This window comes from Gymnodraco acuticeps, unplaced genomic scaffold (assembly GCF_902827175.1).
Source record: "Gymnodraco acuticeps unplaced genomic scaffold, fGymAcu1.1, whole genome shotgun sequence".
NCBI classification, from domain to species: Eukaryota; Metazoa; Chordata; class Actinopteri; order Perciformes; family Bathydraconidae; genus Gymnodraco; species Gymnodraco acuticeps.
In genome coordinates this window covers 2,054,440-2,073,761 of record NW_022989985.1, presented here as the reverse complement: position 1 = coordinate 2,073,761, position 19,322 = coordinate 2,054,440, and the positions used below count along the sequence as shown (strand labels likewise).

Here is a 19,322-nt window from a genome sequence, read left to right as displayed (position 1 = left end):
AGTTTCTCTCCCTAACCAATCAGAGCAGACTGGGCTCTGGTTTCAGACAGAGGGTGAAAAGAGGTGCTGCGGTACAGGCAGTATGAGAAAATGTACTTTTTTGAACACTAAAGCATGTAAATATGTCACAGTTTAGGCATAAAAAAATACAAATATGAACCTGAAAATTACAATAATGTTTTCTTTTAAAATGAACAATTTCTGCCCTTAATTTTAACCCAAGTAAACCTTTTTTGTTTTGGGGTACAAATTTGACACTAGACGTATTAGCTGAAATAATAGTTTACTTAATAATACAGTTGTGTTTAATTCACAGTAACAATCCACTTGGAACAAACCATCATTTACAAAAATAAAGTACAAGCAGTAATGTTTTTCAGAATAAAAGCCCTCATTCAGGGAATACCAAGTTCACAAGCGACATCTGATGTTCCTCTGGTTTAGTCTAGATAAAGAATATTGATTGTCATGTCTGGCATGAGTACTAAAATGTCACATTTAATGTTTACTCCACAAGTAAATATTGCACTGTCCCTCCATAAAAGAAAGACAGACACTACAGTAGCTGGACTACCAGAATATAATGTAAACAGCTCCAGGGGCAGGGTGGCCTGTTTATGACTCTCTGGTAGATCACAGATATGATCTTCATTATACTCACAGACCTCTGTCCCTCTACGGGAAATGGCTTTACAACTCACAGACATTCTAAGACAATTACGTTATTTGAGTAGTTCAAATATTAATATTTTACAAATTTGGCATCTCAGCGAATCCTGACAGATGTGAGCCATTTATAGTGGCGCCAACATCTCAAGAAATGTAAACTTATCAAATGGTATCATATCACTTAATTGTTATTTCTTTCGTCTCAGTCATATGTATGGACATTTTAAATATGCAATGTAAGTCTGACCATAGCACCAAACAGAAGCACATTGTTTTGTGTAAAGGGACCACAGCAACAATTGAAATATTATTTTGTACAGGCAGTGTACTCTGAAATGTGCACCGGCATTTCATATACTCAAGGTGGGATTAGATAAATGTCACTGCTATTGAAGTGAGAAATTGCCTCAATATAATACAAAACGTTGACAAAAGCAATATCAAAACACATTACATTCAGGTACTGTAGATAACAAAACAACAAGCTTTTTGCATAAAAATGTGCGACCCTGACTGAGGTCCTGTACAGTATCTCAAAATATAAAACCTTCTTTTCACATTTTCACAAGTGGATGCAGGCAGGCCATGCAAGAGATTGCTTGTTATCTACATACAAATCAGATCATGCTCAAATCCCCCCTCCCTCCCCTTTATTGTCAAGTATCATAATCTCTCCCCGGCGCTGTTATGGTTGGTGGCACTCAGAAAACTAAAAAGATTAAAAGTGGCTGAATTCCCTCTGCTTTTTCCTGCAGGACAAGTACTACAAATCTGGAAGAGGTTGCAGCCTCTGGCCACTTTTACTCCCTGACAAACAAGGGGGAATATTTTATATTTTATGTTTTTTTACAGGACGCTGTAAAAATACCCCCCCCCATTTCAAAGATTAGTAGTAGATCCCAATGTTTGTTGAGTCTAGGAATTCAGAATGACACTGGTGCTGTCCTCTGTCTCTCTGCGCTGGAAGGTGGCGTGAGCCTGCTCCAGGTCGTCTATCACCGCCAACAGCCGAGCGGCGGCGCTCTGACCTGGCTTCATCAGCTGCACGTTGCACTCTGCACCATCTGTGAGGCAGAGAGGTACGATGCTCATGATGATAACACAAGGACATAGACATTTATACAAATCCTTTCACCACGGCAGAATAATGTAAGGTTTTGATGCAGCCTCACCTGGGTGAATGTCAGGGCTGATGTTTTCTTTACTGCTGGACGTCTGATGAGAGTCTGGCATCTCCAAATATTTTTTCCTGCAGAATTCCAAACCAAAGATGATATAAGCTGAAGCTGATTAGTGTTTTCATAGAGTTACAGTAAAGCATTTGAATGTTTTGTTAAGCAGCAGCAGGGCACTCTTGTGCAACATTGACCTCTAGTGTACAGTAAGGGAACTGTACCCAGGCTAAGGATGTTTCCAGAGTGTTTTCTGCACCGACCTGAGTTTGTCTCTGCCCTGCAGCAGCTGCTTGTATATGGTCTGCGTCTCTACGTCTGGATCCAGCGGGTCACTCCAGTCCCCCAGAGTCACAGCGGAGTGGGTTTTACTGCAGCCTGTAACTGAGAGCCAGCATTTTATTCAACAGTGATGCACTACATATGAACTCCCCTTAGTACATCATTTATATTACTTTTATTATTTATAATCATATTGCTTGCTATGGACACTGATCCTACAAAGCAAGTCAATGTATAATTTTTTTAAGCATCATTTTTGTTTTACCTTGATTTTGAAATTGGCAAGTTTAGATAAAGATAGATAAATAGAGAATTGTATTTGAATCGAATGTCCCGAAGAATCAAAATTGAGATACCAAAAGATTGACATCCCATGTGTCACAGTACAACAAGTTTGTACATTTGTAATGTTAATAGCCTTTGTCAAAAACATGGCAGCTACAAATTGAGGGTTTACTCATTAAAACTAGATCACCAGGAGCTCATTGGACTCTGAAACCAGATGCAAAACAGGAATCATGTGTGAAGCTCCTTGGTGCATATTGATGGCCTGCACTGAGATGATGTTAATTCCTGAAAATCCTTTTGGGGGCGTCTTGGGTATTATTCATAAATGGGTTAGATAGTTACACTCCATCCTAAATCCTACAGTAAGGATTAAAAAGTGTGTGCAGCTTTAAGAAGTAATGAAAGCAGGATTACCAGCGCGGTCCGCCTGCAGGCAGCAGGTCCACTTGCCGCTGCGATGAGCCCCCGGGTGGAAGGAGGGCAGCATGCGCTCGTTGTAGATGCTGACCTTCCTGATGGCCGACAGCCACTGGTTCAGCTCATTCACATTCTACACAGACACAAATACACCATTAACTTGGTGGTCTATTAAAGTCATACTGAAATCAAAGCAGGAAAAGGTGGCTATCCAAAAGTAATTAACTTATAATCCTTAAACAACTACAGTAAATTGTCAATAAATAAATGTTCATGATTATACCTTAAACTATCAATTAAAGAGCAAGATTATTCAATTTTTTTTACAGCAAATACATTATTAGCAACATTGTATTTGATCTGAAGGGTTGCTGTGACACAGCCACATGCTAACAAAGTATGGCCCTATTATGCTTTCTAGGGATTCCCCTTTCCTGTAGTGTGCTATTTAGGTTTGTGTGCATGTACAGTAAATGGTCTGCAAAGGCTAAAGTTCCAAAGTTCACACCAGAGGGAGTTTCTCTCCCACACACTCCTGCCTGAAATGCCTCCATTGGACTCCTTTGATTACTTCTGTGAAATAGTGATGTCACTATGTTACAGAAGTAATCAAAGGAGTCAAATTACACTTTCGCTTTTATTGGCTAGTGCTCCAACACATCACAACAGGGCCGGCCATTTAACCAATCAGAGCAGATTGGGCTCTGGTTTCAGGCAGAGGGTGAAAAGAGAGACCTTTTTGTCACAGAAGAGGCACAAACTAGAAATATGAAGCATAATAGGGCCCCTTTAAATCTGTGCCAAATCTTTAAAAAAATAAAAACATTTTCACAAACAACTGAGAATGGTCAAGAACTTTGTTGTCGTCTGACTTGTGTCAGTACCAATACACCTTGCTCTGGATGTACATGGTGTGAAGCTGTCCCTCGTTGTCCTGGGTGATGACCTGCATTACATTCTGCTGCTGAAAGGCATTTTCATCCACCCTCTCCACGGCACACACGCACTGAATAGGGATTGAAGAGCGCACCTGCAACAATTCAGCCACAAACCACCACACCAATTAACGTAAGTATGCAGCAGGGTATGGATGAATCTTGCTTTCGCCTTGTGGTGTACACGTGAAATAAAAGTGACATTTGATCAAAGGGCAGTGTCTAATAAAGGGGATTTTTTTGCACACATTACACTAAGGGAAACAGAGTGATACGAGGAGGAAGATGAGATGAGCTTCGCAGGAAAGGCCACTTTAAAGTGTAAATCAGCCACTTCCAATGGGAGCTTGTTTCACTGAGACTGGAGTGCTCCAACATTGAGGAAAGGGGCCAGGACATTGTCCTCAATCTGATTTGCAATGTTAGCATGAATATCCACAGCCTTCAATTACCCCTCGCCTTTATTCTGGTCACACAAAGCCGAGACTGGCTCAAAGAGAGAGCTTTTTACTGGGCTAGAGAGAGCCTGCTCCCTCTCTGGCTGGTGAATAAGAGGAGATCATTATCACAAGGTTAGGCCCTATACGGTAATAGCACTAATGATGTTCTCACAAGGAGATGAACACAAATACAATAAAGCAACCCGGGGATGTTTCCTCTTTTTCTATGAGCCTTGTTGATAAACATCCTTCAAAAAGGGAAGACACGGGGACGAATACATCATCAGAGTGCATATTAGTCTCTAATAATGGATGGGCCACTTTCACATGACTTTAACTCAAAGTTGACTTTATCTTTGTTCAGCTTATGTCTCAGACAAGAAGAATAAATAGGCATTCATTTGGCAGACTTCACTTGTGTTTTGATCCAGAAGTAGACACATTTAAGAACACTACTTAGCCAAATTATTTTAAATACTTTTTGCTGTGGCTGTTTGCCAAAATATCTAATGAAGTTTATACAAACACAATATAATGCTATACTGGCTTAGTACCTACCTGCCACTCGGGCGTCTTGGCGTAGGACAGCGTCTCACTGGTTAACCAGAAGTAGCGTTTCTTATAAGCAAAGCGGGACAGCAGTTGAGGTCCCTCTGCCTTGTGTTTGTGGAGGAACCCCTCTTTAACTGTGACCGAGGGCATGAATACAGCCCTCTGTGGCACCTCAGACACTGTGGGATCAAGTAAACAGTGTTATAAATGCAGAGGAACACTTTGCAATGTAATAGCCTGTTCATCCACACAAGGTGGTGCTGCGTCAATAAACAAACAGAGCCTGTTTCATTGTTAAACTACAAGACTTCATTTTGTTCTGAAGTCGCCTCCTGCTCCTTCATCGCCACATGAAAGAGGGCTTCAAAGAGGCGTGACAAGCGTCTACTTCTGTCCAACAAATCCAGCTGAAGAGCATTAAATGTCAAACTGGCCTTTAAGAGAAAAGAGTGGGTGTGATGTGCCGGAGGCGGCTGAAACATGATACATCAGAGGGGGAAGAAGTTTCACAACAACAGCTTGACTGACAGAAGAAAGCCACCCAGACATGTCGGGTAACCAGTGTGGCGTGTACAAACACCTGCCGGCGTCTCCCTCCAGCTCCCTGCCAGCTCACTAACCATGTCATCTCTTGTCTAGTCTTCCAGCTAGTTATGAATATTTCACCACTACAGTATTGTTTTTCTTAATCTTAATATCAGCTGTGAGCGGCTACGCTAGCAGCTGGCCTGCGGCTGATCAGCATAACAGCATGACATGCTTTCCTTTTAGGTTTAGTGGTGTGTTCACTATCGTCAGCCTTACCGATGTCATGATCTATGTCGATCAACTTGTCGAGGAAGTCTTTGACGGAGGCCACACTGCGGAGGATTATGGGATGTAGAGGCGCCATCCACTGCTCCTTTCCGTGACCCAGCTGAAGGCCCAAGTTCCCGACACTTTGCAATGCCTGGCGACCACAGAGACAGTCAACACTCGCATCTTCAGCACATCAAATCCGTACTAACCGTCAGAACTCAGTATGAGTGACTGCATTTCTCAAAGTGGGAGATCAAAAGGGTGCCTGGGGGCCAAGCATGCTGTGAGGCTCTTTGTCCGGCCCACACCTGGCCCCGGGCGAAGAGGAGGTTCCTCTCTGATGCTGGGCTTTGAACCGCAGACTGGTTGTAGCACACACAGAGGTAAAAATAGCCTGTTCCCTTTTTACTGTAGAGGACCCATGGCAACAGCACTTCAGCACCATGGACAGCAACCACAGAACCCACACATGTGAGGATTATGGAAAAGGAACAAGAAAATTATAATTTTTTGTAATTTGATCTATTTCAACATGAAACGGGATTTTTGAGCGGGGCATAATGTGAGAAGCTATTGTTCAACGTTTTCTGTCACTCAACGACACTGAAACACGCCGCACACTTAGTGTAGTAATGAAGCAATGTGTAAGATGTGCTGTGTTTTATATTGAGTTGTCACAAATCTAATTCTGTGTACAATAAAAATCAATTGCATCCTCTGGGATACTTGAACAATGTTATAGGAATAGAAAACAGGGTATTTTTAGAGCATTCTTGCCTCTATATGTTCATAGTTCACCAATTCAATCTCCAGGAAGTACAGTTTTTATATTAAACTAAAAGTAACTGATGAATAACTGTGTGATGTAATTAGCTCACAAGATAAACAATAGTTCAGTGCTTTATCTCCTGTTTTTGGCATGCTGACTGCACACACAGTACAAACATCTTTTGCATTCCTGCTTCATATTTATTTGTTTAACACTTGCAAATCTAAATCCCTCACTGTTCGCTGACAGCATGTGGCCTCGCTTCCAGTGCATCCACCACTTTACGACTTGTTTTTTTCAGTGATTAAGTGCGAAGTTTGGAATAAATGATTCATAGCCATGTTTGTGAGTATGTCTGCGTTGTGAATCATACCTTGGCCAGCAGTAGCAGCGTTCTGCTTGTACGCGTATCAGCGTGCTGATCCCTCAGCTGGAACAGTTTAGGTGTGAGGATTGCAGGGGCAAAAAATCGCAGGAAAAAGAACCCACTGATGGCCAGATACTTCACATCCTGTTAGAAAATAAAGTTAACAGCTGTGTCTGAAAACAAAACATGAAATAGTCATTTAAAGAGGCCCTGTTACAGCCCTGTGTTATATAGATATTTGTGCATAAAGTGACATCACTATGTAACACTCTCGCTTCTATTGTGTAGCGCTCCAACAAATTGTACGTGCTAAGAGGCGGGACATCTCTAAGCGATTGACCAATCACAAGAGATCTAACCAATCAGAGCAGACTGGGCTCTGGTTTCAGACAGAGGGTGAGAAGGGGTGCTGCAGCACAGGCAGGATGAGAAAAATAAAGACCTTTTTAAACATTAAATGTAAACATGTCACATTAGGGGCACAATAACGAAACCTGAATATGAGCTTAATAGAGTGCCGCGTCCTAAAACCCGGAAGTAAACTCCATCCGGTTCCATCGACAAAAACCAATGCAATTTCTCCATAGGATTTTGGAAAATAGCTCGAAATAAGGTCTGTGGTTGACACAAATTGAAGAGACGGATCACGTTTTGTTCAGCCGGATAATATCCACATGTCTACCCTACTTTTATCATTTTCGAATCATAAATGTATCGATCATAAATGTATCAATCATAAATCTATCGATTAGATTTATGATAAAAAAATTATAAAAGTACCCTTACTTCCGGGTTTTAGGATGCGTCACTGTGGCACTCTATAGGGCCCCTTTCAATGTTTAGATGGCAAATACATAAACAATGCAGATACATTAAAATACCAACAGCTGTTTTTATTCTTGTTTTGTTTTGCTTCAAACTGACCTCGTTCTCAGGTTCAGCAAATTGCTCCTCCACTCTCTTGTGTAGCTGTTTGAAGGCCACTCTCATCACAGGAGGACACTGATCGACTGAGCCCACTATTGATTCAATGATGCTGGTTAAGTAGCTCTGAAGCATCTCCACACTGCTGTCCCGCACCTCTGCCTCTGACACTGCACCCTTAAATGAGATCCGTCTTCAGGGAGAAAGAAAGATAGTGTAAATGACTGAAACCCTGTGTCACAAAATGATAGAGTAGGATCAATCAAACACCTTGTTTTGTGTATAGCTATGGCTAGATAACAATGCCTATAACTGTTATCCCCTGTTCCTGATGATGTCATTATAGTGAGAGCTTGCTGTGAGATTAAGCGCTGAATTGAATATGTACGGGGAGATATATAAACATGGAGTGGAAAAACAAACAAGGTGATGGCAGGCAGGTCCACTGCAGACAAGGAGCACATTGGATCCTCGATCTCCCTCCATGTCGGAGATAGACATCTCAGGGGGCTCGAAGCAGTTGCCAAGCAACAGCCTTCCCCCCTTTTTACATTCCTCTCTTTTCCAATTTCTCACATTGATGTCTTCCTCCCTGGGGAGAAGTGTAAAGTAGTGGGCAGTCTCCTGTGGCAGCTTTTCTATTTGACCATTTTAACACGTAGATTGTAAACTACACGCATTTGTGGCTTAAAACAAGCCCATGTGAAGCAGATCTGGAGTATGTTTAGGTCTTTCTTACCTCGTGCGGTTCAGGTCGATCTTACATGGGTCCAGCTCAATGTACTTCTTCTCGTCAAAGATGCGGTTGATGATGGGCTTCAGCACCTCGTGCAGATACAGCATGCCAACAGCCTGACAGCAGAAACATACCATATGTCGAGTAACATCTCATCTGCATCTGTGCAAATGTGCATCGTACAAAGAGTAAACAAGGTACAGTGTGATGCAGCAAGGGGACCATTAGAGATGTAACTACTCAGTGTACATGTTAAAGGATAGGGAATGTTGAGGAAGGAAATAGCAAAGATGTATTAAAAGGTTAGAAATAATTAACAGCCAGATTATGATTGCACTCACATAAGAGACAGAATAAATCAATCACGTAAAGGTCCTGAATTAAATAGAATATAAAAAAGTGATATGTTAAAACAATTTGATGAGAGATACACACCTTCATGAACTGTTCCATGGCTTTGGAGGAAAGTGAGTTGGAGCGAAATAAAGTGTTTGGATCACCTAAAAGAACCAAACAGAAAAATAGATAATAAAAAAACAATTAACCATTGATTTTGTTGCTGCTACTACATTCCTTTTTATGCAAATTAAATCAGTGCACTGCCATTAGTACTGTTGTTTTGTTCTGGGTAGCATAAATGGACTAATATACAACAACAACATTGCTTTGTGTAAGCCTGTGTTGCAGACTGTCAATACATGATCCTTAATTCTCTCTTTTGTTGGCTGTCTAATAGCCTAATGCTTGATGTATATTTAGAAACAGAAAGAAGGATCCCACCACTGTATTTATGGCTCCTAGTGAGTGCAATGAAACAACTTGTAAGCTTTCACGGAGATACTCATTAGGGACATAATCATGCTTGATTGAAATCACTAGCAGTGCTTCATTTAATTCACTAAAAACTATAAATACATTGCGTGGATCAATTCGCTATCAGGCTTTTAATGAGGCATGTTCATGCTTTCTTTCTTTGTGTACGTTACCAGGAATTCATCTAGTTTAGAAACAGAGAGCCCACTTATATCCTTTCAAGAGGCCTTATTATGCTTAGGGGGTTTTCCTTTTCCTGTAGTGTGTTATATAGTTTTTTTGTTTAAGGGGCGGGACATCTAACCAATCAGAGCAGACTGGGTTGCAGCACAGGCAGTATGAGAAAAATAAAGTGCTTTTTGAGTATTATTTTTCTTTACCCCAGAGCCAAACTTTAATGTCTGGCTGCGTGCACCATCTATTCCTGATCAAGCAGTTACCAACCGGATCATGTGGAGTTGCTATGGAAACGTGGGCACTGTGCTTATTACCTCAAACTACAAAAACTAAGCAGAACCCCAAAGACTGGAGAACAAATCTGTGAGAATTAGCGACAGGGATTTGGTGCGGAGGCAAAAACATGACTAATACAGACCACACAGAGAAGCCATGAAAAGACTGTAGGGTGGGTAAATAATTGGCTTCAGGGTAGTAAATACAGTGCTGGTAGACATGACCTGCCCACACACACAACATGAATGTTCTGAGACCTTAATGTCAATTCAGAGTTTAAATAGAAGCAGCCCTCAGAAGGTCGTTGGAGAGCGCAGCAATAACTCTGACTAACACAAATACTGACTAATAGAGATAAACTTCTTACACACACTGGGTATTATCTAATCAATTTTCTGACATGAGAAAGGATTTGAACAAATATTTGCAGGCATTACAAATGTTTTATCTTTGTGATAAGAGTACTTTACAGTTTACACACTGGAACCATTAGGGCTGCCACCTCTCAGTTGAATAGTCGTCTAATTGGTCGTTTTGGTCTTAGTCGACTAAGACTAAGAAATGTTTTATGCTTTCTTCACACTGAATTAATTATTTTTTAAAAGTACATATCTCTGGGAAACACAACATTTGAAGTGGAGCTTTTGCATGATTCTTTTGGGAGGATTTCAATTTACAAATCTGTCAATTAAATCTACTATATACCTATTAACGGCTCTGATAAGTGCAGTCACAATACCAGACTTTAACTACACAACAATCGTGGCCAAAGGATAACCATAGTGTCGCGATATCTATAAAAAGTAAAAAGATATATTATGTATTGTGGTTAAATCCATCTTTAACTTTCATTTGTGTGCATTTTGTCTCTTATTTGGCAAATTAATTTCACATTTCTTTGTGGTGTGTTGGGGTAGGGAGACAAAGCAAGAACAGAAAGAAACAGAAGTAGTTCAACAGCTACCTGTTGATTATTTACATAATATTCACATGTGTAGCATTAGTTTATATTGCAAAATCCTTAGTTCTGACCGTCAATAACCTAACATTTTCAATAGTTCTGATGTTGTGCCTTTAATCTTACTGGTGTTGTTGACCTCCCGGGTGTTGAGGTAATCCAGGAATGGCACCACCAGGCCCTGGCCCAGGTAGATCTTCACCAGAGTCATCGCCACATCCTGACGGCTTTCCACCGTGTTCACCTCCTCCAGCATGGTCAGAGCGCTGCTGTCCTCCACCTGCAGAGAGAGGACTCAGGTCACGATACTACTGACATCAACCAACAGTCTGAAAGCCAACACTGATTTAGGTGGAGTAAAATGCATATCAGAATAAATGTTACAGAAGCAGCAAATGGACAGTGCAGATAAAAAGGCAAACATAAGTATGCTAACATATTCAATAATAGAGCCAAGCACACACGATAGAAAGCCAAATAAGTGTAAGGAGCAGCCTTATAAAAGTGAACTAGCAGTGGGTAGTTACAATAATAAATGGTAAAAGATATTTGTAGAAACATGGCGACGTTGACCTCTGTAGGGGAAATGACTGACTCCACCAGAAGGTCAATCAGGGGCTGGTAGTACACAGACGGCAGGATCCGATCCTCCACCAGACGCACCTTCAGACGCAGCGCTCCCAGCTTGCCACTGGCAACAGAGCATAGAGACCACAGAATTAAAAAAAGATATTTCCTGCACGCGCTGATCTTATCATGAAGTAAGCTAAATATATTCTCAAAAAGAATGTGCTATGTCAGATGAAGGGTGAAAACCACAGATTTGAGTATAATTTCATATAATTCCTTTGTAATTGTAGTTATTATTGTAGGTTAAAGCACTGATATAATAAAATAAATAGTTAATAGTGATACTGACGGTGTGGTAAATGTCTGGTACAATCTTTTAACATTGTTACCGATGTAAGAAACAATATTAAGGAGTTAAAGAACACTTTTAAAAAGGTATAGCTTTAACAGATAATGCCAGGGAATAGCTCTTGCATTGACATTACTTATTTAACTGCTGTGAAAGTAAATCTATATCCATCTTCTACTCAGCAGTGTTCTCCACTCAATAAAAACCCTCTAACTCTGAGTCATTTTCAAATGAACCTCTCTGACAGTTTGGCAGTTCACTCAGCTTTCTTTGTTCTAAAATTATCTCAAAGGACAAATGCTGTCAGAGTCCTGGCTCTACACCTGTGAAAGCTCATTTAAAATGCATGAAAGAAAGCACAGAGGGGGAACCAAGACTTTCCTTGAGTGCATTTTAAAAAACGTATTGTTGCTCAGTTCGAGTCTCAGTTATACAAAGATACAATGTAAACCACATTGGACAAACAAACACACCCATATTTCTCACCCATCATCAACCTCATTGTTTCCCAAGGGAAGCAATCGAAACCAGCCCTCTAATGGAGGTGTTTTGTGCAAACAAGCAAAAGGAATTTCCACCTGGGGAAAGAAGGGAAAACAAGGATAAAATATCAGACGGAATAATAATATGGGAAAGACGATGAAGTTATCATAATATGAAATCTATGACTATGCAATACTATGATAATAACAGCAGTCTCACCTTTCCTAGGAAGTCATTCCTGCCCACCATGTCCCAGTCCCAGACCTCCACAGTGACCATCCCCTCCTCCCTCAGCTCCTCCGGATCCAACTCCAGCTCCAGGGTCTCCCCCCAGTGAGGGAAACGGGTCTTCTTGATAATCTAAATCCCAGCAGGTTGTGATGTTAGAGAACCTTTCAACCTTACATGTGAATACCAGTTTGAAATCAAATGGCAATGACAATCAAATAACCATCAATTACAATAGCAGATAATGTGGCTCCATTAAAACCAATACATTATAAACACACAAACATGTAGAACTCACCGAGGTCTCTGCACTGTGGTTGTTGAAAATAACTCTTGTAAATGGATCCGAGGTTCCAGAAATGTCTCTTGGAGCCAAGTCTCTGCGGAAAAAAACAGACCAATTACAACAGAGCAGGACAATACACTCAGATAACATGTTCTGCCACATAAATGACTGACTAAAGAAAAAGAAACAGCTTTCCCACTTGACCTTATTCCTTCAAACTATTCACATTCATCTGACCATGTTTGATTAACACAGTGTCGGGCTCTGATTGACATGTTCATTAGCACCCGGCCTGAGAGGAGGAGATTGTAGCCGGGGACACACAGATGGGGCAGTGAGGGGTGTGATAGTGGCAGTATGACTCAGGAGGGGAGTGTGGAGGCCTGCGGGGTGATCGTGATAAGATTTCAGCACAAAAGCAGCGATGACAGTAACAGGTTTCAGCTCCAGTAATGTAACTTCTGATTGATGACCAGTTTATTCATCAACATTAAACTACATTAGCTCTTGCTCAGAGTCTTTCCTTCTGGTCAAACGCATGCTACTCTGATGTTTAGCCTGTCGCTTGTTTTCATCACAGCAGTGGCATTATTTTACAGTTACCGGGCTTCAATGACTTGACATCGCAGGCTGATCTTCTCCGTATCTTTCAGGAGCTCCAGACTCAGATGGATCTCTCCCTGGACTTCTTCATCAGGGTCCACCCTCGTCAGGTTCAGCCAGCAATCTAGTCCTGAGCAAGGAGAATGATTTCATTAATACAACACTTCCCACAACATGAAGAGAGCATCATAAACACAGAAACTAAGGATGCAAGTGTATGCAAGTCGTTTTGGATATAAGTGTCTTAAGGACATGTAAAATGCACATTTTTATTAACAAATAATAGTTTTTTTCTGTTCTGAAAAATGTATTGATCAACCATTGCTTTAGAGCCAAGTCAAAATAGTGAATAACATCATTTTACTATGCTTTCAAATCCCCTGATGTGGCTGATTTTGTATCTTTCTTTTGATTATGCAATACTAAAGTGAGCATTTTAAAGACTCAGGAGTGTTGATGGAGGGAACGACTTGAACTGAACTGAATGCACAAGGAAACCATAAAAATATATAGATTCTTACATTTTAAAGAGCATTTTGCGGTCCTTGATGGTCTGTAAATTATTTGATATTGTTTTGTCAGTCCTGTCACTTTCAATGTTCTTTTTTATTATTTCAGAAATATCTCACATACGGGATGGAACAATGTCAAGGCCGGACAGTGAGAGCATTGCTGTGAGGGAGTATCTGACTCAGTGTAGCAGTGAATCACACGAGTGATGGCCGCGCCAGGTGGCTCTCAGGAGGACGCATCAGTATGCAGCACACGTACCATGGTAAACACTTCGAGCTATTTCATACAAAAACAACAACATCTCGACATACCATATTTTAAATGCTGTATGTCTTTAAGAAAGTGCTAGGGTTCATGCTGAGGTAAACACTGACTAATTCCTTGAATGCAAGAGCCTCTGTGAGAGAGCACATTAAAGTGTTTGAAGTCATTTGAAATGCTTTGGCTGTTTTCCTCATTTCACAGCGCTGCAGGCTTTTGCACAAAAGGATGGTTTGTAATTCACAATTTAAAAAAAAAAACAGAGTTCATGTGGACAAGCACCTGGAGAGCCATTAAAATATTGTATGCATCAATTTGAATGCTGATTTTATTGCCTGCAAGTTTACACAACTCCACTCTCATATAAATGTAAGCAAATCACATTAAATGTGTGAGAAAGCACTGAGACACCGATTCCCAGAGTCTCCGTTTTAAAATGTCTCCTCAATCACTCTGACCTCTGATCAGGTCATGTGAAGCTGTGTGTGTTTAACCTACGAGCTTGGGTCATGCACCCATCCATATACAGATCTGTTAAGTCATACCTTTAGCTTGAGATCCAATGGCTTCTTTGCTCAACGTTATTTTTCCAATAACATCATCGTGGCTGTAGGGAAAACAAGAGCTTATCAGATAGAAGATATTGGAAATACTATCAAAGTTGTATGAGGTGAATTTGAGGACAGACTGTAGAGTACTGACAGTCATAAGAGGAGAAGAGAAAAAAACAACCTTTAATCACTCAATCTGGACGGCCATCTGCCTGATGATGTTTGTTTATGCAAAGCTTAGGAGTTTTTTTCCCAAAACATTACGCTGTACATGAGGTTAATGCTGGCTCATTCATGCCAAGTTAAGCAAACAGACATGGCTTGGAGGATCATAAATCTCCTCGCAAACTGAAGAGTAACGGTTAAATATGGGAACATTTTGATAAAGCTTTGGATGGCAGTGTTACCCAATCGTGTCCTCGTCCATGACATGAAAGGAGAGCGAGTGGAAGCCCATGGGGAGGTGCAGCGTGTACTCCTCCCCCCAGAAAGGACTGAGGTTCTTCCACACTGTGGCGGTCCTGAAAAGAGAGGTTCCACATGCTTGTTAACCAGACCCTAAGGCAGAAAATATCACATGAATGTATGCAAAAATAGAAAGCAGTAAATACAGGAGAAAATAAATGGTGGCAGCATCATAAGCCCTAGTTTATGACTTCATAAATAACCTGAGAACAAACAGTTGTGCTTTCAAGTAATAAGAAAATACTGGGATTTGAAGATGATAAAACTGCAAGGAGAAAAATGAATAACATGTCTGCCTTTTATGTATCGGTCAACATTTTCCATTTTTTATGATATACTTTATATAATATATATATATATATATATATATATATATGATATAAGTAAAATAAAAAGTCTGCTTGATCTGCTCACAATTTAGTGATACATGCTTTGTGCAAACAGGCATTGCTCGTCTTTGAGGGATTTTAGAGTAAAAAGGTTAGAATTCCCTGCATCAAGCTTCATATTTTGTTGATGGGCTCCAGGTAGGATTCAGTAAGCGTTCTGGGTAGCTCTTTATGTTTTTTTACAAGGGCTCTTAAAGCAACGATTCTCCTATGAAGACAAAGCAGGGCTTTGTTAAACTTGAATACAGTTTGATTTCAATTTAAATGTGTCCATAACACGAAGTATCAAAAAAGGTTCATTACTGAAGGTTTGAATAGTTACAATTTAAGATTATGATTGGATTTATTTATTTTTTCCAATTAGTAAAACAGGCTTCATTACACTTAGGAAAGGGATCAAAAAGGTAACGCTTTAGTATTGTACCATTCATACATCTTATTGTTAATAGTTTCGAAAGATTTGAAAGAATACTCCTTAGGAGAATTTCCTTATAATAAACCTTTCTGTCTCTAAGCGTGAAGTGAACCCATTATTTCCCACCACAATTTCCCAGCTACGTCAGCCATGGACATCACACTGGAAGAGTCAGTTGGCCAGTAACACTACAAGTACCAGATAATTAGTGAGAGTGTCTGCAGTGAATCATTGTGCCGTTCTCCCTAACATACCAGATGGAACAATAGCCACTGAATTCCGACTCACCATTAGTCACCACTGGGTCACCAGTACCACCGTTCACCCACACACTAACCTCCTTTTCCCCTCTCTCTCCAAGTGAGTTTCTTACCCTCATTACCACCTGTCCTCTGGACCCTATCCCCTCAAACCGCCTTCAGACTATCGCTCCTGATATTCTACCGTTTCTCACCCATCTCGATACTTCTCTAACTTCTGGTCACTTTCCAAACAGTCTCAAGGAGGCAAGAGTAAACCCTCTCCTAAAGAGCCCCACTCTCAACCCGTCCGATGTTATAAACTACAGGCCTGTCTCTCTGCTCCCATTCCTGTCTAAAACACTTGAATGCGCTGTCTTTAAACAACTCTCCTGTTATCTCCATCAGAACAACCTTCTCGATCCGTACCAGTCTGGTTTCAAGGCAGGTCACTCAACAGAAAATGCCCTCCTTGCTGTCTCTGAGGAACTGCACACGGCTAAAGCAGCCTCCCTCTCCTCTGTCATCATCCTTCTGGACCTGTCTGCTGCATTAGACAGGGTGAACCATCAGATCCTACTTCGCACTCTCCAAGAACTTGGAGTTTCAGGCTCTGCACTTTCCCTCCTTACCTCCTACCTCAAAGACCGCACCTACAGGGTAACTTGGAGAAGGTCTGAGTCTGACCCTTATCAATTATCTACAGGGGTACCTCAGGGCTCTGTCTTCGGTCCCCTCCTCTTCTCCCTGTACACAAACTCGCTCGGATCTGTCATTAGCCTGCATGGTTTTTCATACCATTGCTACGCTGACGACACCCAATTAATTTAGTCTTTTCCCCGTTCTGAAACCCAGGTTGTCGCACGCATCTCTGCTTGTCTAGCAAACATCTCTCAGTGGATGTCTGCTCACCACCTCAAGCTCAACCTTGACAAGACTGAACTGCTTTTTCTTCCGGGAAAAAGATTGTCCCACTCTTGACCTAACAATCAACATCGGCCCCTCTGTTTCTGTTTTCTGTTTCACCGACTGAGACTGCAAGGAATCTGGGTGTGATCCTAGATAACAACCTGTCCTTCACTGCAAACATCGCTGCTACAACCCGCTGCTGCAGAAACACTCTTTGCAACATCAGGAAGATACGTCCCCTCCTGACCCAGAAAACGACGCAGCTTCTGGTCCAGGCTCTCGTCATCTCACGCCTAGACTACTGCAACTCCCTCCTGGCTGGTCTATCTGCATGTGCCATCCGACCTCTGCAGCTCATCCAGAATGCAGCGGGTCGTCTGGTCTTCAACCTTCCTAAATTCTCCCACACCACGCCGCTCCTCCACTCCCTTCACTGGCTTCCGGTAACTGCTAGAATCCACTTCAAGACACTGGTACTTGCGTACCATGCTGTGAATGGATCTGGCCCTTCCTATATCCAGGACATGGTTAAACTGTACACCCCAGCATGTGCACTCCGCTATGCATCAGCCAAACGACTCGCTGCACCCGTACTGCGAGGGGGACCCAAGTTCCCATCAGCAAAAACACGTGGGTTTGCTATCCTGGCTCCAAGATGGTGGAATGAGCTCCCCATTGACATCAGGACAGCAGAAAGCTTACACACCTTCCGGCGCAGACTGAAAACTCATCTCTTTCGACTCCACTTCGAGCGATAACATTTAAAAAATAAAAAGAATAATTAACTTAGATACTAACGAAGCACTTACATACTAACAAAGCACTTATATACTAACAAAGGACTGGCTTATCGAAAGCCTGTTGAGTAGCACTTGAAATTGTTTGGCTCTATGAAACCTGATGTACTTATATGATTCTGTTTTCTTCAAGTTTGTATCTTCTTGGTCGAATGCACTTATTGTAAGTCACTTTGGATAAAAGCGTCAGCTAAATAAAATGTAATGTAATGAATTCATCCCATGTTCTTGCACACAGCAAACATTTAAAAAAAAAAAAAAAGTCAAATAGCACCAGTTGGAAATATTCTACTGTACTATAAAACAGGCAATAATAATCATTTTTCTCTACTTTGGAGGATTAAATCAACTGTATTTTTGCGCTCACACTGAGGATCACCTCTGAACCAGCTCCCACTATTTTCCTTGCTTACAGGAGCTCCCTGCAATAATTGATGCAGCCTCTCCATGGTTACCTGCGGGTGTTTTAAAGGCCACACCAGTATCAGGTTCTCTGTGGTGGAGGAGTCACGCTGTGGGCACCACCACCCTGATCATACACACTGCACCCGGGTTTACATATGCAGAGTAGCAGGAGACCAGCCAAAAATTAACAACTGCACATATCCCAACTGTGATGAAAGATATTCAAATATGGACACATAGACTGTAGGTAATATATTTCCTCCAGCTGTGGCTCTGTATCAAAGTGTATTTCTCATGCACATCATTTTATAATCAGAGAGAACTCACCTGGCCACAACTTCATTATCTACTTTTACAATGCAGTATGGATCACTGGTTCCGGAGCTTAAAATGACAAGAAAAAGATTATGACAACATGAGATAATTTACTTTACTTCCTTCAATGTATCTAATTTACAGCAGACAATAACAGAAACTGGCAATTTAGATCTAGGCTGAACTTTTTTCTTGTCCAATTAAAATGATACGTTTCTGTTAGACAATGTTAAAGCTGTATATTGTGAGAGATAAGACTTGACCACAGAAGTACATGCCATTCAGAAATTACTTACACGTCTTTGGCCGGGAGGTTCCTGCCCTCGACAATTCTAAAATAGAGAGATGTGTTTCTGGCCATTTTCAGTCGAGTGGTCTAATGGTCCAATCTCCCCTATGTTCCCATACGAGCTCTTATAAATACTGCTCTTCCCCTCGGCAAGTGAGTTTTCTTCATTTCACGGCACCTTCGGCGCGTGACAGCGCACAGCCCACCAGTAGCGCGCGACCCAGGCGCGCATGCAGCAACCATTCAGTCAGTCAGTCAGTGAGTGAGCACAGCAGGTTGGACAGTCTGTGGTTGAACCCTAGTCTGTGGTTGAACACAGTGGCCACAGTGTGGGCAGCTGGACTGTTTTCCTACTGGTTGCCTTTCAAACCAGCCACATGTTTGAATCGTCGGAAATGTCAATTCTGAAATAAACATGAAAGAATAAACTGCAGCTCTAGAAATTACGTTTTCATACCTCACCTCGTTCACGATCATATTTTAATTGAGGTCATTGCATTTAAAGATACGCTGTCGTGCTAATTTATCATATCTGTAAACGTATGGTCTTACCTTGGAGGTGTCTGTCCTCATGAGCGTCCCTTCTGTGATACAATGAGCCACCTGGTGGACACATTGAGCTACTGCAGGCGTCTTTACAGACAGGCATCTTGACAGACAGCAATTGGGGTCCTCTTCTAAA

General features: G+C 41.4%; 1 protein-coding gene across 3 annotated transcripts; it reads right to left on the bottom strand.

The window, feature by feature from the left end:
- Nucleotides 1-266: 266 nt before the first annotated feature.
- On the bottom strand, nt 267-19,317 carry LOC117543873 (rasGAP-activating-like protein 1). Of its 3 annotated transcripts, none has more exons than XM_034212468.1 (22): nt 19,193-19,317; nt 18,648-19,044; nt 18,364-18,420; nt 14,825-14,938; nt 14,412-14,473; nt 13,093-13,222; nt 12,502-12,583; nt 12,195-12,335; nt 11,979-12,070; nt 11,147-11,264; nt 10,700-10,853; nt 8,785-8,849; nt 8,353-8,465; nt 7,614-7,806; nt 6,696-6,833; nt 5,560-5,704; nt 4,762-4,934; nt 3,721-3,858; nt 2,826-2,961; nt 2,105-2,225; nt 1,842-1,918; nt 267-1,733 (listed from the first exon to the last, which is right to left on the bottom strand). In XM_034212468.1, exons 2-22 carry the CDS (start codon nt 18,710-18,712, stop codon nt 1,585-1,587), a joined length of 2,463 nt encoding a protein of 820 aa, XP_034068359.1. In that variant the 5' UTR covers nt 18,713-19,044; nt 19,193-19,317; the 3' UTR covers nt 267-1,584. The 3 variants fall into 3 exon arrangements, with proteins under 3 accessions (XP_034068359.1, XP_034068360.1, XP_034068361.1); XM_034212469.1 differs by having other exon boundaries at nt 3,721-3,834; XM_034212470.1 differs by lacking the exons at nt 267-1,733; nt 1,842-1,918; nt 2,105-2,225 and having other exon boundaries at nt 2,833-2,961; nt 3,713-3,858.
- Nucleotides 19,318-19,322: the final 5 nt, after the last annotated feature.